The sequence below is a fragment of the Callorhinchus milii genome, unplaced genomic scaffold (assembly GCF_018977255.1).
Source record: "Callorhinchus milii isolate IMCB2004 unplaced genomic scaffold, IMCB_Cmil_1.0 Scaffold22, whole genome shotgun sequence".
Taxonomy (NCBI): Eukaryota; Metazoa; Chordata; class Chondrichthyes; order Chimaeriformes; family Callorhinchidae; genus Callorhinchus; species Callorhinchus milii.
The window spans coordinates 6,362,944-6,388,592 of NW_024704763.1; the positions used below are offsets into that span (position 1 = coordinate 6,362,944).

Below are 25,649 nucleotides of genomic sequence, written 5' to 3' on the forward strand. Positions count from 1 at the left end.
TAACACTGTGTCAGTTTAAGGGCCCTAAATGCAACAATCAACCTGTGCAGATAAGTTTTTTTAAAAAAGAAAGTCTCACAGCATTGGAATGAAATGTTTCCATTTCACCACTTATTGATTATCGGTTACGAATAACAATTCCAATAATTTCCCCCAATTATAATTGTTATATATAAAAATTGGTTGTTCGCTTCATGGCTGTTTGTGGGAATGTTGCTGCCATGCAAATTGGCTGCCATGTTCGCCTGCAAAATACAGTAAATCCTGCGATTTGAGACGTCTTCCCAATGTGAAAGGTTCTATGCAAATGCACGGATAATCCCCACACTGTTGCAGTGCATTAAATTTAACCAGCAACCCAATGATTTCAATAGGAAGAGCCATTACAATGTCTATGTGCACAACACTTTGCTAAAGAACTGAGCAAAGTCACCCTCCCCTTTGTCATTCCTGCAATAACCCTGCCCCCGAGCTCGCACAGGGCATCTTTAAAAAGCCCCCACGTCACGTGCTCACACAGTAGAATTCCTTTAAACACCAGTAGCTGTCCCGGCTTGCACTCTGACTAAAGGCACATCAATAAAACCAACTTAGGTGGGAGAAAAACCCTTCTGACTGACCTCTCCCAAAATTTAAAGGACTGCTCGGACACATTAAATCCCTGGTGTTGTAAACACTGCCAGGTCTCATCAATCACTTTATAGTGCCTAAAGCCCTTTGAGCAACCAGGCAAAGCTAAATCCCACCAGCTACTGTATCCCAGGATCAGTCAGTGCATTTTGCGACTTACCAGGGTCTCAAAGGAGACAGCAGCTGCCAATCTTGTTTCCTCCCTCCCTCCCTCGTTCCCCCTCTCTCTCTCTGGTTTTGTTTAGAGGTGAAATGCCATCCAGTATCGAATCAAGATAAACGGCTTCAAAATCATTACCCCATACCCTCTCTCTGCTGTGACTGACAGGCTGGGAAAGGGTTTTCTATTCAAAGATGTAATGGAGCTGAATCCATTACCGTGCCAATGGCCTCTGCGTCCAGGAGTGATCGATTATCCACATATTAAGACAATTCGTGCACTCGTATTTTTAAACAAACCCAGGAATCCCTTTAACCTGCAAAATGCCGAAACTGGGTAACATCCGTGTGGCCGCATAGTGGACACGGATTGATTTTCTGACACGTGTGTGTGTGTTGGTGTGTGTGACCGTGACCTGGAGGAATGGGAATCGTTCGATGCATGGAACGGATTCCAATCAGGTTACGGTTTGAGTTTGGTTATTTGTTTTTGTTTTAATAAACAGAATTTAAAAAATTAAAGGACGTGGCTTTGAAAGTGTTCATTAGCACCTTTAACCTGCAGCGAGAACATTGTGTCTTAATAAGCCTTACAATAAATCTTAGGAGCCATTACACTCTGGTTAAATAATGCTAAACAGGGAGGTGGGGGTAAGAATACACACACGCACATACACATGTACACTCTCTGCTGACACTGTACTGGTCGATAATTTTACAGACCTTTAACAACCCACGATAAATAATTATAATAATGCTTGTATTTGATATAGCACCTTTCACAGCTGGAGGACATCTCAAAGTATATCACAAGATTCACTATGAAGTGTAATTACAGTATTTTGGTAAGCAAACATGCCCGCAAAACTTGTACAAAATGCACCTATAAACCGAAATCCCGAACTCCACTTTATATAGTTGTCTTGTTCCCTGGATGTCCCAGGAAAATGGCGTAACAGCCCTTTGTAGATTTAACGCAAGCTCCTGATTTGTGGTCACACTCACGGGGCCTTCAAAAACGTCCCACCCATACCCCCCTGCCCACCCTGATCGATGCTACTGGTAAAGTCCTGTAGCTCAGTGGTTAAAGCACTCGCCTCACAAGCGAGAGGACCTGGGTTCGATTCCCTGGCAGGGTGAAAAGTTAGTAGTTTCCTTACTCCACACGCCTCTGTTTACCCAGTAATAAGTAGGAACCCGATTGTTAGGCAATTGGCAGATCACTTTTCCGGGCATAATAATACCTTCAAAAAAAAATAAATAGAAAGTAATAATTTCGTCACTCAATCCACGACTATTTGTGGGATACTGCTGTGCGCAATGGCTACCGTGTTTCGCCCACAAAATATACACTCAATTCACTTTATAGTATATTCTGTGAAACGCTTTGAGACATCTCGAAGATGTGAAAAAGCGCTAATTCAAATGCAAGGATTATTATTCTTATTATATTACCAAAATAACAGCTGTCATTTCAGGATCAGTTTAAATATGGCTAAAAAGCAAATTTCCAAAGTTACGGAAAAAAAAGCAGCAATGTCGAGATTTATAAAATTCATTAGCGACGTTCAATTACCCGCTCTCTGCTAAGTGTCATGTCATATAAACAAAGCTTTCATTTACCAAATGTCTCCCTCTCACATAATCCCAGTTCATTCCAGTCTCTCCAGTTCCTCAGGAGAATTCAAGAAACCAGCAGCACCTGTTTTTTCGAAGTGGACAGGTCGAGAGGAGCGGGTGATGGGAGGGAGAGTGTGTGTCAGATAGTGAGAGCGAAAGTATGTGTGTAGGAGAGAGAAAATGTGTATGTGTGTGAGAGAGGGTGTATTTGTGTGTGCGTGTACAAGTATTAGAGAGAGGGCTTGTGAGAGAGGGAGTGAGAGTGCAATAGAGAGATAATGAGAGAGTATGAGAAAGAATGTGAGAGATAGCGATTTAGAGAGAAAGTGTGAAAGGGAGGAGAGAGAGACTGCGCGAAAGAGAGAGTAAGAAAGTGAGAGAGGAGGAAGGGGCAAGACCAAAAACAAATGCAGCACCTTCTTAGATGGGGAAATATAAACTCACCTCTCTTCTGCATAAAAGCAAATAAGTTGTCCAAGAACTCTTTCCGGTTGGGGTCGTTGTCAAGCTCGTAAAGCTGTGAACCAAACGGAAAAGAAAACATTGATTGATGTTAGCTCACCCTCCACAAGGCCGTCAACCTAGACACCCACCGCACACCTCAAACACCCAACCAGACACCCTCCGGCCTCTGAGAAACCAACAGTCCGCCTTACTACACTAATCAGAGAACCGAAATTTCACCATCTCTGCCCCAGGAGATCACGTTTCTTCAAACTTAACATAACGTAAATTTCTTAATTTGGAAGCAGGTTTCAATAGTAATAATCGTCCTTACATTTGACATAGCACCTTTCGGAAGGAAGTCTCAAAGCAGGGTACACCGCGAAGTGTAGTGACTGTAAATCTGGTAGGCAAATGTGGCAACCGGTTTGACACGGCAATGTCTCGCAAACAGCTTTGCAGCGAATGACTGATTTTATCTGAGAGATTGTCAGCTAGGACACCCTTCTCTTTCTGAATAGCATCACAGGATCTTTAAAGCCTTTCAGAACAGACAATATGAGACCTCAGTTAAATGTCTCATCCAAAGGATGGCACCTCCGACAATGTAGCACATTGGGCTTGAACCCACAAGCTTCTGATTCAGAGGCGAGAGTGCTACCGACTGAGCTGGGGGTGATGCACAATTTTCTACAGTTCTTAAAAAGAACTGGCTTCTAAATTAAGACGGGATCACACCCTCGCAGAATTTCCCCATACCAACACTTTCTAGCTGAGGGTCACTGGGTTGAGGCTGGGATTGGAACACTTCATTTCCACCAGCCGAGCCCAATCATTGGAGGTGCAGCTTTATAATGATGAAAAGCATTGGTTACCGCACAGTCAAATCAAAAATAAGCACAACAAAGAGAACAGGAAATACTGGAGACACGACTGGTTAACTGGGTGAGGAGTGTGCTGTTTAACAGACGAGCAGCACAATTGGTGAGTCAAGAGACTACAAAGGGTTTCAAAAAAGCAACAAGACAAGTTCCTGTCAACTGAAAGTATTCAGGGTTATTAGATTTCTAGTCACACATCGAAAGGATTTCGCACCTTATTGACCAGGTAGCTAGTCACGCATTACCACAATCTTTACATTTGGTTTCGCGCCCTTCAGGTTGCGAGAAAGTCTTAAAAGCGCTTCACAGGATATACTGTAAAGAGTAGTGATCTGGGTATTTTGTATTGTGCATTTTAAAGCCTTCCACTCTTTTGTAGATTAATTTATACAGAATGAATTGCTATCAACATCTCCCAAACACAATTGGTCACTCACTCCATGGCTGTTTGTGGGCCATTGCTGTGCGCAAACTTGCTGCCGCGTTTTTCCCACAAAGTACACAGTCTAACCACTTTACACTATATTATGTGAAGCATTTTGAGTCGTTGTGACGATGGGATAAGTCGCTAAATCAAATGCAATGATTATGATTATTATTATTATCATATTCAAAGGAACCAGACTAATTACCTGAGGTACAGCAGCCCAGAGATCACAAGAACTCTGGGCAATATGCTAATATAAGGCCTGACCCCAAGTTTTTCTCTCTTACTAAACACTAAACACCAGTGGACAGTGGAACTACATTGAAGCCCAACGGAGGAAATAAAGTGCAGAAGACGATATAAACACTCTCGAAGCTCTAATCTCACTTTCACTTCAATCTTTTAATTTCCTTCCTGGGTCTGAGTAATTCTGAGACGAAATATGCAGAAGCAGAATGTTTTTTTTCTTTGCATTTCTTTTGAGGAGCAACAGATCCTCTGGGTCAGGTACAAGTGAGAGAGAGGTTGAAGATAGAGTCCTCTCTGCAAGGTGAGTCCTGATGAACAAGTCTGACGGTCTTTGTTTCATCCCGGCTGTTTGTGACGATATCGTTATGCTGCCTCGTTCGCCTACAAAATACGCAGTCACTACACTTTATAATAAAGCCTACAAAATGCTTCGAGACATCTGAACGATGTGATAAAGCACTAGGTCAAACAAAAGGTATTATTATCATCACCAGTAGATTTATCGCTTGAGGGCAGTTTTCTTACTTTGCTTTCAAACGTGCTCACTATGGTGTCTCTCCCAGTTATCCTGGCTTAGGTTACATGAAAGGCGGGGTATAAATAAAAATAGTGGCATGAGACAGAGTGACTGACCACTGTTGACAAGCCTTTTGCGGGCCTGTATCAGTGGAATTATTTATTGCATTTGCTGTTAAAATGTTTTCCTTTAAAAGTCAGACAAAAAGTAAAAGCAAACAAGTAAAATACAATGAGCCTCACGCGGACTGTGGGTCGTTCTGCCCCACAGAGCTGTAGAGGTGGAAGCGATAGGGAGTGAATCAAAAGAGAGATGGAACTCGGAGCAGATGGGAGATGACACTGCCCCATTAAATCTAAAAAGGCTGCAACTGGAATCTACCATTACCTCAAGCCATATAAAATGACTGGGTGACATTTAATGGCCAATCCTCCTGGGTAAAAATATGCTTCGATATCACACAGATATGAAATATGCCTTTCGCAAGGCTTCCCATCCCTTGCCCCCCTCCCTCCCGTTAATGCCGTTTTAAACTGATCAATACTGGCTTTCTGAGAGTGTGGAGGAAGGGAGAGGGGAAAGAGGAGGAAGGAAATAGCCTGGTACAGAGGGACCTTTGATCAAATGTGAATTGGTAAAAGTAAGAGCGTCAGTTCAGTAAAGGAACCGCATGAGTATCGATGCCACTGCAATAATCTTATAACGATCTTAAAATTAGAGCCAGGCCATTTAGGAGTGAAATCAGGAAGCATTTTTTTACACAAAGAGTAGTAGAAATCTGGATCTCTCCCCCCCAGAAAGGCTGGATCCATTCACATTTTCAGGACTGAGGTGGATAGATTTTTGTTAGGTCAGGGTGTCAAGGTATATGGGGCAAAGCTGGGTAATTGGTGTTGAGGTACAGATCAGCCATGATCTAACAGAATGGCGGAACATTTTCGAAGGGCTGTATAGCCTCCTCCTGTTTTTACGTTCCTGTGCAAGAGAATGATTTATTTTACAACAGCCGAAGACAGCAAACCTGCACAAACCTCACTCTTCAACGACAACAACAACAAGATTACATTTGTATAGTGCCTTTCACGTCGGGAGTGAAGACTGGGCTCTGCAATGTCTCCAGGGCAAACGGGATTAAAGAATTTGAGCGCGGTTTTCTGTGGAGGAACCTCGCTCCCGCTCCGCACTCTGAACGTGGATTACAATGGAGGACAACTGCACAAAATTACGCATTTTACTTCCTGCTTGTGGTTGAAATCGATACTCTTTAGTAAGAAAATGAATCTCACTGTTCTACATTTGCGTTCAGTCACTTACAAACATAACGTCAATAAACCTTACAACACTGGATACATCTCTTGGCAGTTGTTAGATTTGATCCCAACCCCCAGCTCAGGTGCAAACCCTTCATTAGCCTTGTGATAATCTCCCGACATAAAAGCCACTATCTAAATGCAATTGTTGTTGTTATTGGAGCCAGAAGATTCCAGGTTCAATTTCTGGGACCATTCACCCTTTTAATCTCAATAATAATAAAAATTTATTATTAATCTTGCATTTGATATAGCTCCTATGGCTGAAGACTGCAGCCAATGTGCACACAGCAAGGTCCAACAAAAAGCCATAAAGTGAACGGCCAATTCATCTGCTAAACATTTTGGCAGTACACCAGGAGAACTCTCTTTCCTTTTCAAATAAAATCTGTCCCCTTGTGTGTTAACACTGATGGAGCTGACAGCTTTCAGATGAGATGTTAAACCAAAGTCCAGTCTCTTCCTGTGCAGGTGTCCCATGGCACTATTTTCTTCTGGTGTCCTGGATGACAATCCACCATATAAAATCAATCATTCACTTTGTGGCCATTTGTGAGACATTGCTGCGCACAAAGAGACACACAGTCACTACATAGAATCATAGAATGATACAGCACAGAAGAAGGCCATTCGGCTCATGCTGGCTCTTTGAAAGAGTTATCCAAATCACTCCAAAGCAATCTCCCCCCATGCTCTCCCCGTAGCCCTGCAAATTTGTCCTCCCTAAATATCTATCCACTTCTCTCTTGAAAGTTGTTAGCGAATCTGCTTCTACCACCATCACCAGTACAGTTTACAGTGAACCCTGAGAAGCACTTTGAGACGTCTTTACAATGTGAAAGGCGCTATATCAAATGTAAGGATTATTATTAGCATCACACCTATTACATACATGCACTTATTTTGAAAGAGCTTCCTGCTCTATTGCAACACACATTTCTGACATCTTTCCTGAATGTTTCCGACATCTTTCCTGAATGCAGTGTGGAAACTCTCGCAAAACAATGACCAACCCTCGACTTCCCATTGTTCTTCCTGTACCAATGTGGCAATGTTTTAGTGTTTAACCTGGACATCAGAGAGCACATGAGATTTGGGTTGCTTATGCCAAGGTCAAAATTAGGGTCAATGGGAGCCTAAAGGTCAAGGTTAGGGTGAAAGGCAGCCCAATAGTTGTTATTGGGCCTGAAATATCACGATCAGGGCCTAACCTGGAGCTATCTAATCTAGAAACCAAGGTTGAGGTTACTCTTAGTGAGGTCAAGGTCCTACAGGTCAATGTCATGCAACTGAATTTCTACTGGGTCCAACAGAACCTGGGTGAAGATGTGACAAGATGGTCTGGAGGAACCGCGAGAGAGAGTCAAAGCCACGAGTTAAGCAGATGGAAGTCAGTGTTCATAGCGCAGGCAAGGAAAGAAAGGAGAAAAATAATCCGACCTTTGCAAAGTCTTTGGCCGCCTCTCTTGCTCGTCCACCATCAGCATCATCATTCCAGGCCAGACTCCCATTCTGAACACACACAAAAAAACAAAAAGGGGAAAGAATGAGAGAACGAGGAAGAAATAAACAAATAAAACAAAATAAATGTAAAAAAAATGAGAAATGCAAATCCATGCATTCTGGCCTGGAGTCTACAAATGGGAGCCAAGGAGGCAGATCACAAGATTGGTTTGGATGAAGAACGCCCTTCGGCCCACCTAACCTCATCTCTCCAGAACACCCACCTTAATATCCTTCCATCATAGCATTCAGCTGCTTCCTGGGACATTTGTGGGACATTGCTGTGCACAAATTGCCATGTTTACTTACGACCTGAGATCAAAACCATTGAATCTTCGGTCATCGAAGGGTTAACACCTAAATCTGCCAACTGCACCCGAGACCTGGGCTGGAATTAGCATTAATGGGCCTGGTGCAGTTTCCGTAATATACGTTTAATTCTGATAAATAAATGGTGCTAAACCCAGTTATTGCTGTGCTCATGTCCATAGAGGCTGCAATTCCTGGTCTATCTTGGCTGGAAAGGGAGGCTGTGTGGACATCGGGCAATTGACATTCATTATTCAAGCCTCACACGAGTACGATGGCCACTTGGGAGCCTGTGGAAGCATCATCCCCCAATGTTAAATAACAATAATAATAATCCTTGTGTTTCATATAAAGCTTTACACGTCGGGTTCTTGTCTCAAAGCATTTCACTGGATTTACTGTAAGGTGTAGTGACTGTATTTTGTAGGCAAACATTTGAGACAAAGAAGGAAACTCATCTATGTGTGTGTGTGAGTGCGTGTGTGTCTATGTTTGTGTGAGAGAAAACAGCATTCCAATTCTATACCGGACTAACCAACCATACATAGTCCCGTGGCCCAATCTCACCCATCCTCTCTGAGGATGGAAATATAGTCTGTATGAAGAAGATATAAAGGGAGAAACGCACGTACACGCAAGCACACACACACCCCTACACAAATGCACACACACTCAGAAAAGCCAAGTTGTGAACACTATCCACAACTGCTCACGCTGTACTGGGAGAAGCCAGCACCACGGCTTCATTTCATCTCCTGATACGAAATGCTGCTCCTAATTTGTGTGTGTAATCTGCGCGATCCATTGAATGACAGAACATTTGGCTGAAACCAAGTTTGACTCCGACATTCCGGGGCAGCGGTTGCCACAGCGACGTGAATCCTTTTTGTCCGCCTGACATTTCCACGCTGTTAATGTCAACGGTTCAAGGTTGGGGGTGCCGACTGTCACAAAGGAGATTACACTTACCGCACGTACATTAACATACTAGTCTCTGGCCTGTTACATTGTACAGCGATGGCTGACTTGACGGTTTCAGAGAGAAGGAACTCGCTTGCCTTTCTCCATTCCAGGTGGTGGGTCACAGAACAGGACAACAAAGCAAATGAGAAGTGGGGTTTCCCTGTCATTTATTTCCGTCCGGGTTTACAAGGGGGAAATCATGTTGTTAATTAAACACCAAAACTTTCTTTTTTTGTGTGTCTTCTTATCTCTGGTACGTCCCAGAGTCCCAATGATAATAATAACAATCCTTGCATTTGATATGGCGCCTTATCACGTCTTCGAGACGTTTCAAAGCGCTTCACAGAACATACTGTAAAGTGAATTGATTGTATATTTTGTGGGCGTCATCAATAATGCGTGGTGACCTCAGAATAGTACTTTCCAGGAGAACCCAGGTGACTTTTCAGTTCCAAGCAGAAATCAGCCCCTCCCCTTCCCATGTTGGGCTATTTCAGACCCGCATAACTGATAGCAGTTCCCAAATACACAGCAGTGCACATAGGGATTGAGACTGTCTGAACCTGCTATCCTATGGCCCTCCCTTCAGCAAGAGAAGTTTTTCATCCCATTGACCTCGGTGGGATTTCAACCTGGGCCCCAGAGGTCAATGCCCTAAACCCACGACCCTTCAAAGTTGCCAGAAAATCTCGTTATATTAAACGATCAGCATCGGTGCAACTCAAATTAACTTCCAACGAAAATTCCAATTTTCTCCCTTGTTCGGAGAAGACGTAACCTTTAATATAACATTAATTTAGTAACTCAACTTCAACAGTAACACCCCACAACTCTTTCCAGCGTTTTACACACAAGCTTCGGTTGATCTGATCTCTTTCTGTGAAGGACACATTCCAGCCACAGAGGTCAAAGGTGTCATTTGCCATTGATATAGGAGTACTGCATTTCCTCGGATATTTAAAGGTCTAAGCTAAGTGACCTCCACGTTTATTTTGGGGGATTAAAAATAATCGACCTCACCTAAAAATGGCATTCTTTCTAAAAAGGCACACCTCCTGATTTTTCCCTCCTGAAGACCCTGACTTGTGCTGGTTTACGGATAAGGATCCGGATTTTTTTTTACACCATCAGTGCCCAAAATCAGTATAGCACCAAATCACAACCTTGGCTTAAATTGGCAAACATAGTCCAGATCATATGGTGCGTATATCAGTTTGATTTAGTTGGTTGCACTCCTGCCTCTTGAGTAGGAAAGTTGTGTCTTCAAGCCCCATGTTAGGGCTTTCGACTCACATAGCCTTGGCTGGCAATCCAATGCAGTACTGGGGGAAGGTGTACGGTCCAAGGTTCTGCCCTTTGCATGAGATGTTAAAAACTAGGACACCGTCTGCCTTTTCAGACGGATGTTAAAGATCCGACGGTAGTTTCTCCCGGTGCCCTGGCCAACAATCATCCCAAATAAACTCATTGAGGCACCAGTTCTCAAAATACACAAAAAAAGTCTCACCACTTTACAGTCTATCCTGGGAAGGTGCTTTGAGGCTTCTCAACGACATGACAAAACATTGTATCAAATACAAGGATTATTGTTTATAATTATTATCCCCTCAACGTGAAAGACACGATGTGCAAGGATCATTTTATATGGCTCAGTCATACACCAGGTGACATTACTCACCGCTCCAAAGGACAGCACACGTTTCACAAATTTGTCTTCCAAATGTATTTTCCTGAATTAAGCAAAATGCTTGAAGACACTCCCAACACTGTCTTGCCTCATTACTAAACATCGACTTATCGCAATCAATACGTAGTGGGCGTGTTTGTATGTGTCTGTGTGTGTGTGTGCGCGTGTGTGTGTGGAATGTTGCCCTCTCTGCAATGTAAATTCCCAATTAAAGCACTCAAAGTAATGAATGTGGCTCTTTGAGTACAACTAGGTCACAAGAGAGGTCCAGGTAAAGAAGATCCCTAAATAATATTGACTGAGAGAATGTATGCTGTCCTAATTTCCTCTCTCTCTCTCTCGTACATTGTCAAAAGTTTTGCTTGAGTACGTGTGTGGGTGTGTGTGTGTATGTGTGTTTGTAATGGGTGTCGAGATGTGTACGCGTGAGTGGGTCAGTATGAATGATGTATGTGCCTGTGTGTGTAAGTGAACATTGATGTGCATGAGTGTCAGGATGTGTGTTGAGGGTGAGAGTGGGGGCATGGGATTCTGTTCCCATGATGGGTGTTTAGAGGCAGATCAGTGGCTGGAGGGAGCAGCGACAGACATTCTCTGCAACAATGCCAACGTGAAGTGCTGTGACACCCTTTCGACTCAGCCCCCGAATTCACCACTGACATCTACCAGAAGCTGAAAAGAATGGAGTCGATGCGGGAAAACAAGACTGCAATTTGCAATGCAAGCAACAACAAATATTATTAATTGGGATACAGTTGTTAGTATGTTGCCTCTTTGGCTACTTGTGCTTTAGCAGAGACATAAGCATGGGGTGGGGTGGGGGGTTGGGTAGGTAAGGACGCCAGGTCCAATAATTTTAATGTCAGAAATGCAACCAAGCAGCGTAGATCACAGGCGGGCAAGGCAGGAATGATTTTAGAGGGTGTAATCTAATCTCGGTGCTGAGGGACATTCATGAGTCACTTGAGATTCACGCTCCAAGTTTAGGATGTCATATCAATCCTTCAATTGGATTCCAAACTCCCGGCTATTTACGTACAACATATACCAGGCACCGAGAACCACAGCAGCTCCCCTTCCCCCGACCTCCAAATGGTCTTGTAGCAACGCAACGATCCCATTGAAGGAATCAATCCAACCTCTGCTCCCCTCCCACATACAAAATACATGTCACGGTTTGCATTGTAACGGCGAATGGAATTTATCCAAAAATACAATACATCAGGAGAGGAGCCAATTGGAAGGACGTTAATAATATGTGTATAATCATCTGCGCATTTGAAACATGTTGAAATGTCTCAAAACGCTTTGCAGGATTTTACTGCGAAGTGTAGTGACTGTATTTGCAGGCAGCGACATCCTGCAAATAGACAAAAAGTGTAGGACCAAAGAAGATTACAGAAAAGGTAGAATTGATTAATTAATTAATTAACTAACAAATTAATTAACTAACCCTTAGCTCCAACATGTTTACACCCTCACCAAAAATGACCATCCCAGCCCACGAGGAAGGGGATGTGGTGATCAGCGGGCAATGCGGAGGTGGGAGGAGGTGGGGTGTTCAGGGAAGTCAATCATTGCCGATCTGTTCCTGCTTGTGTGATGTTGTCTGTGTGAGATAGGCTGCCCATCAGCTGGCGGTTCAGCAGCAGCTTTCTGCTACCGTCCTGCTGAGAGGATTGGATTCAGTGAGGGCTGGAACAGTCCCAATGGAAACAGCTTCTGACAATCTCCAGCAGCTCTGCTTGTCAGGAAGACCTCCCATTAAGGACACACAGACACCCTGAGAGTTAGATTCATTTGTCACATGTACCAGGGCTGAGCAGCTCTGGGATAAAGCCCTTAAATGGCACTAGCTGTGTTCTAAGCACTCTTTTGGTAAACAAGCTATCTTGCATTGGTGGGGGTGGGGGCTAGGGCGAGGGTGGTGGTGGGGAGTTAGGGGGAAATGAGGGCTTGTGGGGCTTGAAGGGTTCGAACTTTGGTTTGCTCCAGGTCCAACATTGGCGGGCTGAGCGCAAGTGTGCTCTTTGTAAAACTTAAAGCGCCTTTCTGACAAATGACACATTTTCCGTCACTTTTTGTTTCTAGTGAATTCAAATCAGAAACCTGACTCAATTTCTGCCAAACCAATTAACAAAGACAGTAAAACTCGCGTACGTCTTATCTTTATGAATCGTATAATCGCCTAAGTTGGACATTCAGCCGAGTCCATTCATTTCCGATCAAAACCACTTAGATTTCTTGGCACGACTTGTATCATTCACCGCCTAACTCGTAAAGCCGCCCTCCTACCCTCCATTACTCCCGTACTTACCGGCTGCTTTAAATTGTGGGAAATGACTTGCTGACCTGCATGCGGGGAGGTGGGGGGCAACTTCCTTTCCCGTGATTCAATACGACTCCCAATGCTTAGGGCAACTGGTCATCACGAATTGAACCGCGGGAAATGTAATCACGACCCGTCACCACGTGTGCTCTACCGGCTGCACCGAAGCACGCATGCACAGTGTAGATTATTGCTTAAATCAGATCTTATACGACTGAAACAAGTTTGCCTGCGACTCAGACTTTGTCTAAGCCATATAAAATGTTAGGATTCTAACTGATACAACTTATGTGAGTTTTTACTCTATTCTGCAAGAGCACAGAGTAGAGGTCAGGCACCAAACCTGAAATACAAGCAAAATCATGGCCTGCCACATTGGCTTGAATGCTGTGAAACCTGGACCCGACTGGAGCACAATGTGTTCAATTGGTAGCACTCTGGCATCTGAGTCAGAAGGTTATGGGTTCAAGCCCCACATTGTGACTTTGAACTCATAACCAAGTCTCTCCTGGAGTCCTGGCTGACTTTACCCCAAAATAAAAGCTGGCGATTTCACTTCAAGTCTGTTTGTGGAGTACCTCTGTGCTACAAATTAGCTGCTACATTCACCTACGAAATACACAGTCATGTTCTCTACAGTAAATCCTGTGAAGTGCTTTGAGATGTCCTACTAACATGTAAGGTGCTGTATCAAATGCAAGGATCATTATTATTATAATGCTTCTGATCCGCTTCCAGATTGATGTTGTGGATCTCTCACATCACAAAGGCATTCAGCACCTTGAAGACAATTTCATCCCCACCATGTGGAATTCTCCAGCCACTTAAAGGGATTTTTTTCAGCTTTTAAATGACACAAAACCCTTCCCACAAAATCAATTATGTTGAATCCTCTGCTTTACCAGCAGGAAGATAACAAAAATGCACCTCCTCCCCCTCAAAGCGAAACTTTAATGCCAAAGGAGGTAAGCACTCAGCTCAAGTGGAACAAGAGATTTCAAATCACGCCCAGTCTCCCCTGCAGCCGTGTGGTGAATCAACGGCAAAGAAAATGGGGGAAAAAAAGGTGGTCGAGCAAATTTCCCCAGCTCCGAATTGGAACCCAGAGAGGGGTGCACAGTGCAAGGGATATATGAACAATGATCCTTTCTCCATCTCCACTCCCTCCACTCAGACTTTTGAGAATCTCACACTCTGGATGTTGGGATTTACTCAGCAAAAGCTGAGTTTTCTCAATATCCCAGATCAGTTCCTATTAGCCACGAGGTGCAGTTCTTTATTTACACAATAAATACTCCATATTTATGCAATAATCAAGCCCATTTTCCATGATCATTTCTCGGAGAGCAGCATTTCAAAGTGCAAGGCCTTATAACCCCAGTACTTTTGGCTACAAAACACAGTCACTATACATCACAGTATACCCAGTGAAGCGCTTTGACATGGTCCGCCCGACACGAAAGGTACTGCATCAAATGTAAGGGTTATCGTTGCTCCCGTATAAATTTCTTTTGACTGGTTCACTGTAATAACAATTAAATGTATTTGTATTTGATGCAGCGTCTTTCAAGCAGGACAATATCTCAAAGAGCTTTACTGTATGTAATGTGTTGACAGATCTGCGTTGAATGCGTCCTACAATGGGAGATGGGGAAAGGATCATTGTTCATATATCCCCTGCACTGTGCACCCCTCTCCGGGTTCCAACTCGGAGCTGGCTTTACTTGTTCAGCTCAAGGATGCTGCAGCAGGAATAGATGGATGTAATCTCATTTTCCCCAGGAATGGGTCTGTGCCGTTTCTGGTGACAGGGAAGCAGTCGATATCAGCGCAAACCTAATCAATACATTATCAAACAGGCAGTAGATAAATGATCTGCAATCTTACAAGGAACATCCCAGATGCAATTTCACGGGGCACTGGGATCTGTGAGTATTTAAAGCTACACTCACCAAAAAATACAAAATTGGAACTCCCACCTCTGATAACGCAGGGCTTATCCCCAGCACTGCAACGTCACGCTAGATCACAAGCTTAAACGTCCCTGACGTGGGATTTTGAACCCGCAACCTTCTGACCATTGAATATATATATATTTTTTGAAGGGATTATTACCCTCAAAAAGCGATCTGCCAGTCGACTAACAACTGGGTTCCCTCTAGGGAAATAAAGGCATTTTGAGTAAGGAAACTTGTCTAAGGTTTCATCCTGCTGGGAATCAAATCCAGGTACTCTCGCTTGCAAGGCAAGTGTGCTAACCACTGCGCTACGGGACTCCAGTAAGCCTCCAGTAAGGTGCGAAAGCTCCATTTGGTTACCGATGATTTATTGTACTGTATCCACCCGATGCTTCCCTTTATTCAGCGAGGGATTGAACGGGTCAAACGCGATGCTGGAGCTGGCTTGTGATTGTTTGGGGGTTGGGGCTGTTGCGACGTGTCAAAATAACAGCTGACACGGCACTCTAGCAGCAAGACAGATCCAGCGTCCATTTGAGCTGACAGAGCTTTGCAGCTAATTGACTTGGGAGAAGGATTTATTAGGGTCAAATTAAATAAAACAAGCATTAGGGCAGCCTCAATAATGCTGCTTCCCCCCAAATCTGACCGCAGCGAGGCTGAGTTTCAGTATTGTGCAATTAATCATCGTAATGTGAAGCAAGACATACAACCAGCGTTACGTAGGATGTGTGCATGCGTGCTTATGTAAGTGTGTGTGTGTATGTATGCCTGGGCGGATATAAATGTGTGTGTCTATAACTCATATTTATATATATATATGTATGCATTAATTTGTGCACGAGTGCTTCTGTGTGCCCACATGTGTCTGAGTGGTTGTGTGTATAAGGATTTGAGTGAGTGAGTGAGTGAGGTATTATAATGAGTAACCCACGCACATTTCTCAGAGAGAAGCCTATTTGCTTGGTGATTCAGTCTGGCAGTCATTTGCAATTGCGATCGTGCCTTTATTTGGTTAAAAAATAATGTCTTGTAATTGCCTCACTGCAAACAATTTGTTCGTGCAAAGCCATTCATAAAAATTACAGTATTTGATGGATTACAGTTGTCGGATGGAATGCAAGCATCTCGAAGCTTTTAAAGGGACACATATGCTGGTTATTGTGTCTTGCACATTACCTCACTTTTCTGGTGAGCAGAGGAGTCTGTGGCCATCCTCTGTTATACTGCCTCCCAAGCACAGAGCATCCAATGCCACAGGAGCTGGGACCTTCCTACGCTGTATCGATCAGCTGTATCCTGGGTACAATTTAACAACCACCTTCCGAGAGGAGGTTCTTTACTCTGAACGTGTTTTCTTTGCTTTTTATCTCTGGGCTTCCTACACCACGCTACCTTGGTGTTCCCTGGTTGGTACGTGGCCAAATCTAAATGCCAAGCTCCCCTTAAACCAGCCTCAATGAGGAACAGAAGTCAACTTGACCTGTGACCCTTCTTTCCGGGCAGTGGTCCCTGAGCTCCACTTACCAAATATTACGAGGCCCGTTGCGGAAAGCTGCAGGAAAGATACTCTAACACTTGCCAGCAGTGCTAAGCTTGCCAGACAGTGATATCGATGGCAGGCTATGCAGTTTTAGCTGGTTAGACTCCAGCAATTACCCCAACGCACACTCTGGGGTCCCCAATTCTTGGCTCTTGCCCACCTGCGCCTAATACTTTCTGGAATTAGGTAAACAGGGGGCGTCCCTCCAGGAAGAGAGTGCACATTCCATTCAAACCATCCATCTCTAGAATTTCCACGTGTTGGTGGGATGCATGGAATTCTCAGTATGGTTGTAGACACCCGGCTGACTAAAAAACCCGAACATCCCCAGAACCTCGGGAACCAATTCACCGCATCGCTGACCCATCTCCAACCGCACAATGCTTGATGCTGATCCCCTGTCAGATCTTCCACTGAAACCTAGAGAGTCAATCCCACCAACATCACCTCAGTCTCTGGCGATCGGGTTCTGTAACACTGGGAGATTTAGCTTCAATCTACACCAAATCTTCCTAAGCTGGTGAATTAGGAACCCCTTTGTACTTGGGAACATTTTCCTCTTAAGCACGAGAATAAAGAGACATGATTCTTTTTGGAGCCATAAAGCGGTGACCTTTGCTACCCTACCCTCTCCTGGATCCGACTTGACTTATTTCAAAAGATGTTCAGAGGCTGATCGCTGGACCATCCACTAATCCACTTACTTTTAGCCGCGGAATAACTTGTATCGTGTTTGGGAGCAGTTTTCAATGTAAACAATGGCAGCCTATTTCCAACGTCCGCAGACATGAGCCTGGACTTAACAGTCCAACATTCCTCAGCTTTAGTCTGTGACGTCGGTGACTTTTCAGGAGAATTGATGGATTTGTGCCAGTCATAAGCTTTCATTGCAGCAAATGCCGTTCTCCAGACGTAGGGAAAAGGGGCAGATGAATCGATGGTCTGAATGCTCACAGCTGCAGAGCACGACATTCCTGGCCCCACTGCTTGTTTGAAACGCTTTAATTATAATAATAACAATGTTATAATCCTTGCATTTCATGTAGCGCCTAATCAAGTCATCGAGACGTCTCAAAGCCCCTCACAAAATTTTATTGCGAAGTACAGCAACTGTGTATTTTTAGCAATGTCTCACAAACAGAATGCTTGCCCATTCACCTCCAGAAAGTCATTGCACTGGAAGCAATAACCTGTGAAACACTTTCAGATGTTGCGAAGTGATGAAAGTGCTGTAAAAATGCAAATTATTTCCACTTTGTGAAAAAATAGGGCGTTGTTCTATTTGCAAGCCTTATTGTAAGTCAGGGTTATAAAATTTACCACATTTACAGGCCTTCGCTGTTGGTGAGAAGAGATGCCACCCCCCCACCCCACCCAACAGGTGAGCGAGTATGTTTGATTAGCTTAGAAATAGTCAGCAGCTTAAGTCACTGCGATACACCGTTATTGAAACTGTTAATAAGTGTGAAGTGGACAGATAAAAGCATGCACACACACACACACCTACGTATGCAAACATGTTCCGCATATACGTGTGCAGAAACACACACATGCACATGCATGCACCCACCCATTCGCCCTCACATAAACGTGCTAACACACATACACGTGCACACACACACATGTGCACATGCACACACATTTTCACACACACACAAGTACACGTGCACACACACGCACACACACTTGGCAGAGCCAGAAACTATGCAACCCAAGTATTTGACAAACGACTCCAATAACCTCTGGGGCTGATCACCAATGACAGCCCATGGGAAACATCTGTTAGTCCTACAATAAAAGCAATGACTATATATGGAGATTATTTATAATCAGCTATGAAAAGTTGTTAACTCGGTTAGTAATGGGTTTTTCAATTTCCTGTTTTAATTGGTGGCAAAAGCCGACATTGACATGAAGTCAATTTGATAAGTCTTCCTTTGACATGATTTGATAACATGAATTCAGATGGGGAAGCTAAGACCAACTGCATTAGATTGTATGAGTAAAGCAGCTCAGAGATACAGGGAGATGGACTTTCAGTAGAAACCAGGCATTGTCAGCCTGTAAACCTTTGAGAATCAAATATACGAATGTAATTTGTGCAAGTTGAAACCTTACGTAGTTGCACAACTTATGTCAAAACAGCTGGTTGGGGTGGGGGCGGGAGTGGGGGAGAGAAGAAAAAAAAGTAAAGAATAAATAGAAAAAGAGACACTATGGTTATCGTTCAGACCAACATAACAGCCTGCGCAGCTAAAATAGGATTCAGCCTACTATCTTTAATGTTAGATTAGCTTTTCTCACATGAAGTCTGCTGTTATAATGCTTCAATCCAGGGGGATGAATTTTCTGCCTGTTTTTTTTCCACTCTCTAGTTCTCGCGTCTCTCTTGAAGGTATTGCCACATGCGGGGATATTGCTCCACTGGCCCCCCTCTCTCTGGCACCTTAAAGCATCCAACGCTCCTTCTTATGCGAGCCCACTCCCACCTTGCTCTATCCTATCCTCCCAACACTCACCCACACGTGCACACACTCCCGACAGTGCGGTAAACGCACTACCCAGGCTGGACATAGTGAAGGTCTCAGGTTCGAATCCCTGATGCTGATCCTATCTGGGAGAGTGCTGGGAATTCTACAATTGGCTTCAGCACTCCTGGGTTTAAGGAGCGTAACAATCAGCCAAGCTCCTTATCTCGAGCCAGAGGTCTTTGATACAAGGTCCATGTGTGCATGTCTGGATGTCGGGTGTCGACAGGACTGTGATGACCCCTTTGGACAAATAGCCTGTCAAGCCTTATATGCAAATAATAAACACTTAGATAAGGCATTAGATTATACTGTGTCAGCCTGGCTCAGTAGGTAGCTGTCTCGCCTCTTGTGTGTCAGAATGTTGTGGGTTCAAGCTCCATGTCGGGAGTTTGAACTCGCATCGTCTAGGCTGACACTTCAGTGCAGTGCTGGGGTGCTTTACATTGTCATAGGTGCCAATCTTTCAGATGAGACATGAAACCCAGGTCCAAGCTGCCTGCTCAAGTGGACATTAAAACATCGGAGTCCTGTAGCTCAGTGGTTAGAGCACTCGCTTTGGAAGTGAGAGACCTGAGTTCAATTCCAGGCAGAGGGCGAAACCTTGGGCAAGTTTCCTTACTCCACACTCCTAATAATAATCCCTCCAAAAAACCCAAAACAATAATAAATTGGTCATTTTCAATCTACGACTGTTTGTGGGACATTGCTGTGCGCAATTGGCTGCCTCGTTCGCCCACAAATATACAGTCAATTCACTTTACAGTGTGTTCTGTGAAGAGCTTTGGGACGTCCTCCCGACGTGAAAAGCGCTATATCAAATGCAAGGATTATTATTATTATTATTATTATTATTATTATCCCAGGGCATTACTTTACTCCCGGCTGACTACACATACATTGGACTTTACAGTAAATCATGTGAAGTGCTTTGAGACATCCTTTTCACCCACAAAATATACAGTCAATTCACTTTACAGCATATTCTGTGAAGCTCTTTGAGATGTCTCGACAACGTGATAAGGCGCTATATCAAAGGCAAGTATTATGGTTTCAGAAGAGCAGGAAGGGAGTAAACAGGAAATGGTAAATTGTGTGTCAGCCTAGCGAAGGTAGCACTCTCACCTCTTGAGTGTTGTGGGTTCAAACCCCACATCGCCACTTGGAATCGCAGTCTAAGCTGACACTCCAATGCAGCCCTGGGGGTGTATTGCATTGTCGAACCACTGCCCACAAAATACACTTTACCGTATATCTTGCGAAGCGCTTTGAGAAGTCTCGACCACATGAAAGGCGCGATATCAAATGCAAGTAAAATTGTAACATTTTAATTATAATTTCAGAGGGGGCAGCTCTAAACCAAAGCCTAGAGACTAAACAAAATTGTACATCAGGGTTAGAATTTATTTTAGGATTAATGGTTTTGCTTCTATTTTACCTTATTAAAACAGTTCAATATGTATGAAGAGAGACAGTGCTGATGGATCATAATGCAAGTTTGGACACTTTACATAAAGCCTCTTGTTTTTTTTAAAAGAAGTCTTTTTGCACTATTTATTTCTGAAAGCTGGTGGGAAAGAGCTGGAGATACAGTGTTTAGTGAGCTACATTTCTGAAATACTTCAAGCTGATCAGATTTCTCTGGGGGAGGGGATTGGGTGGAGGAGACGGGGATGGGGGGGGGGAGTGAGGGGAAAGCGAGGGATCTGTAACAAAGGTCAGCATTATAATAGAGCCAACACCCACCTGAATCATTAATAATTAAACCGCTAAATAGCACACGTTTTCTTTTTTTAAAATTGTCAGTGTAATGTATTAATTATAGATGTCGACTCCTGCTGTCCTGGTCACAGGCAAAGTCGAGAGACAATGTGCTTTATTGAATCATTCGCCCGCAAAACACACAGTCACTACACAGTCCCAGCAAAAGCCCGCAAAGAGTTCCGAGACAGGGAACAACGCGATAAGGCACCTCACCAAATGCAAGAGTTAGTTTTTTATTATTCAAAGATCAGTGGGAGAAATCTTTCAATATTTATTCCCTCTCAACATTGTGCGTAAACTGCAATCGTGGAAGTGTTCCCCCACCCCCAACCACTACCCCAAAGGTCGCTAATATGTCCCATTCTGTTCATTCCTCTGCCTCTGGGGCTTGACTGCTTGATGACTGCTGCATTGCGAGGAGCTTTGCTCTCTCTTTCTCTCTCTCTCTCTCTCGGGCACTTGGGTATGCAATGGCCTGCAACTAGCCAAACTGGTTCTTGCTTTGGATGGCCAAGGATGGCCATAATCCTTGAACAGCAAGATTTTTCTCCCTCCGGTGAGAGTGGGACTCGAAGCCGGATCACAGAAGGGAAGGGAAATTGATTCCATCGCACTGTACCACCCTCATACCGGCTCCTTCTTCTGATGTAAAGATTATAATTAGAGGCAGGAATTTGCTGTTGTGAGCACTTCCTTTGAACAGAAATGCCTCTGTACAAAGGCTCCATCCACAAGGCTTGGCTGGTCATTTTTCTCATGCAGTAGCTAATTATAATCGACTGTTTTTGCTTATTTTTTGTGTTAATGGGGTGTGTGTGCGCGTTTCACAAATACGGTTTAAAACATGAATTTTTCAAATTTAGAAAATAACATTTAATGCAGTGGAACCCCGTTACAATGGGAAGGTTAAAAAGATATCTTTTAAAGGGCCAGCACAGGCACAAAGGGCCAAATAGCCTCCTTCTGTGCTGGAAGATTATATTCTATGATTCAAAGTGCCAACCAGTGTTATAATAATAATTAGAATAATAATAATAATAATCCTTGCATTTGACACAGCGCCTTTCACGTCGGGAGGACATTTCAAAGGGTTTGACAGAATATACTATAAAATGTAGGGACTGTGTATTGTATTGGCGAACGCCTTATGGGATGCAGTCAGCATTACTGCATTCACTTGGCGAGGAGAAAGACACCGGCTCCGTCAGGCCTTCGATTCGCTGGCCGGCATAAGTGAAGCACGGTGTTGCTGCAGATGTCACTTCCTGCAGCAGTGCATGTGATACAACAACAACAACATTACATTTGTATAGCGCCTTTCACATCAGGAGGATGTCCCAAGGCACTGAAAGGACTTTAAGGTACAGTCCAGAGCCCCATTTCACCACTTACACTGCGTGCATGGAGCACAGCCACTTGGGCAAGATACTAGAGGGGTGCAGATGGGAGTCCTGTAGCTTAGTGGTTAGAGCACTCGCCTCGCAGGAGAGAGGACCTGGGTTCGATTCAAGGGCAGGGCAAACATTACGCAGGTTTCCTTTCTCCACTCATCTCTGTTTACCTAGCAGTAAGTAGGAACACAATTGTTAGTCGATTGGTGGATTGCTTCTCTGGGGATAATAATCCTTTCAAAAAAATAAATAAATATAATAATAAATTGGCCACTCAATCCCTGACTGTTCGTGGGACACTGCTGAGTGCAACCGGCTGCCGCGTTTGGCCTACAAAATATACAGTCAATTCACTTCACCGTATAACTGTGAAACACTTTGAGATGTCTCGTAGATGTGATTAGGCACTATATCAAATGCAAGGATTATTATTATTATTATTAACACTGTCCTCTGTTCCAGCTCCGGCACTGAGCAAGCCAGCATTAGTTCTGGACGAGGCAACTCCGCTCCAAGAGAATCCTCTTACTTGCCCATCCCCTGGGAAAAGATATTCAGCTTATTTATAGATAGTGAAGAATTTTCGATTTCCTGTTCTGCGTTGCATTCTTCACCCAAACTTCTCCAAAATTTGGATGCTTTCCACAATAAAACTGGTTCCACACGCTCCAGTATACGTGTGTTAGGAAGGCTGGCTGAAGGAGCATTCAATGTATATTGACTGTCAGAGAGACACAGAGAAATCAGTCAGTCATAAAGAGAGCTCCCCATCTCCATTGATTCATGCCGGTCGCATCTTGGGTCATGGAATCAGTGTTCACAGTGGATTACTGCAAGGCAGTGTCCCAAAAGGGCTCTTACTGCTGTTAAGTCACAGCCTCTCATTAGTTGTCTAAATGTTGCAGTCTCAGGGGGATATACACTTCCTCTAGCCAGAGAAGGGAAAATCTGAATAGAAATGTGCTGTCTTTTTCTCTCACACACTCACACATGCACACACGCGCACATATTACCCTATAAAAATTCATACTGTGTTTATATGCCATTTGTGTGATTTTATATATATATTGTTTGTGATATACATAACTATGTACATATATATATACTGTGTCCATAAAGTCATGTATTTTTGTTGTATATATATAGTGGTTTTATATTATAAGTCTTTATCATTTGATGCACGCAATTTGGCTGCTGTGTTTGCCTACAAGATACACTTTACAGTCTATGCTGTAAAGCGAATAGAGATGTCTTGCCAATGTCATAAGATGCTATACCAAGGCAAGGATAATTCTAATATATAATTGTGCTTTGTGTGGGTGTCTGAGTGTGTGTTTGTATATTGTGCGTGTTCGTGTCTTATATTCAGTTTAACGAACAGTCGATTCCGCTTTAGGAAAGTAATTCTCTCAAAACCACTGCAAAGGCTTTCATTCTAAACTAATCTTTTACTAATACCAAGGAGACCATGGGTTAAACTGCTTTGAATCCATAATCAATTTACAACACACACCAGCTACCTTTTGTACAAATTGTTTCAATGAATAAATAAAGGCTTTAAAGAGACACTGTACGCTCAATCCCACTTTGATTTGGATGTGTTCGGTCACCCCCACAGAGGCAGCCATCTTTGCAGCCACCAAAAGATTGGGAGGGGGAGTGGGGGTGATACGACTCATTGCGTTAATTCTGAGATGGCAAAGGCAAGAATTCTTTCCTGTGCAACACTTCATCTTCCAGATGTATTGAGAGACCTGTTCGCATTGCTGATCACGTCCAGTGACTCCCAGAGGAAAATGAAAATGAGCGTGTGGACAGGGAGGCGGGGGGATGGGGTGGTGAGGGGGGTGGGTGGGGGGGGGGGGTAGTGGTTAGCTGGGTGTCTGACGCGTGCAGAAACCGATTACCATGCTTAGGAGTATCCAAACTTTGGAGGATTGTGGGACAGGACACCAGGAGGAAATCCCTTCTCTCCTCGAACAGCGCCCCAGGATCTTTTAACATCCCATCCGAAGGACGGACCCAGTTTGCATTCCAACGCCCCTTCCCCAAATGACAAATTGGCCACTTATTCGGAAATCTAGCTCAGTGCAATGGATCCTGATGCCAGCCTCGCTGCATGTGAATCTATTATGCGGAGGGGAAATGGATTGATAAAAGCAGGACTTTAGCCAGCCACTGTTAGGGATTGTGTTCATTTTCCCTGTACATCTGTTATGAGTTGGCTACTGGTAATTGTGTTTCCCTCCGGCCACCCTATCTTGTTTTAGCTTAACCATTCCAGACAATTAGGTTTCTTGTCCCATTACAGTAATTAAATAACTCTAGCTTCCCTTCTCTCTCTCTTTATGCTCCCGCCCCCACCCCAACCCCCCACCCTCTCCCGCCACAATCAATATCCAATAAAAGAAACAGAAGCTTTCTCGTAGATTTGATAAATCAAAATATCTAAAATCCGGTCAATCAGAAATGCCGCTGGCAAAGATCTTACAAATAGTAATAATCCTTGCATTTGATATAGCGCCTGATCATGTCGTTCAGACATCTCAAAGTGCTTCACAGAATATACTGTCAAGTGGATTGACTGTGTATTTTGTGGATGAAACGGTCCCAATAGCCATAGAAATCTACAGCAGAGTAAAGTCATTTGGCCTATTGCTTCTGGGCTGGCTCTTTGATAGAGCAATCCATTCAGTCCCATTCACCTGCCTTTTCCACGGTAAACGTGTCACTCTTAGTTAGTAGCTCTCTCACCTCTGAGCCTCTGGTTGTGGGTTCAAGCCCCATGTCGGGAACTCACAGTCTAGGCTGAAACTCGAATGCAGTCAGAGGTGCCATCCTTTGGATAAGACTGTATCTGAGGTCCAGCCTGCCTGATTGGAGATTTTAAAGACTCCATGGGACTATTTGAAAAAAATTGAGCTGCTGTGGTTTCCTAACCAACAATCCTCTGGACAAAATTGGGCATTCAGTTCATGGCTGTTTGTAGAAATTTGATGTGTGCAAATTGGCTGCCGTGTTCGCATACAAAATGCACAGTCACTTTACAATAAATGTACTTTACAATAAATCCCATGAAGTGCTTCAAGAAGTCTCAATGCAGTGCAACATCAAATGCAAGGATAGCTAAATTACTCACTCTTTAGATATCTATCTAGTTCTCTTTTGAAAGCCAATATGGATCCTGCCTCGAACACCACACCCGACAGGGCATTCCACATCCTAACAACTCTCTCTAAAAAAAAATTTCTCCTTATCTCCAGCTTTCCTCCCTCGCTAAATATCGTAAATTGTTAGTCTCTAGTCACTGCCTCACAACCAGTGGGAATCGTTTTGCCCCATCGTCTATCAGAGCCCCTCGTAATTTTAAAGACCTCTATCACGTCTCCCCTCAATCTTCTCTGATCCAATGAAAATAGACCCAGTTCCTCTTGCTC

General features: G+C 43.7%; 1 protein-coding gene across 1 annotated transcript in view; it reads right to left on the reverse strand.

Annotated features, from left to right (window-relative positions):
• Positions 1-25,649, reverse strand: part of LOC103188969 (AT-rich interactive domain-containing protein 3B) — a 94,993-nt gene that overhangs the window by 38,051 nt on the left and 31,293 nt on the right. Inside the window, exons 3-4 of the mRNA XM_007909186.2 lie at positions 7,678-7,749; positions 2,854-2,926 (exon numbers count right to left, since the gene is read on the reverse strand). Of these exons, the coding sequence (XP_007907377.1) occupies positions 2,854-2,926; positions 7,678-7,749 (145 nt within the window). The remainder of the gene's footprint in view (positions 1-2,853; positions 2,927-7,677; positions 7,750-25,649) is intronic.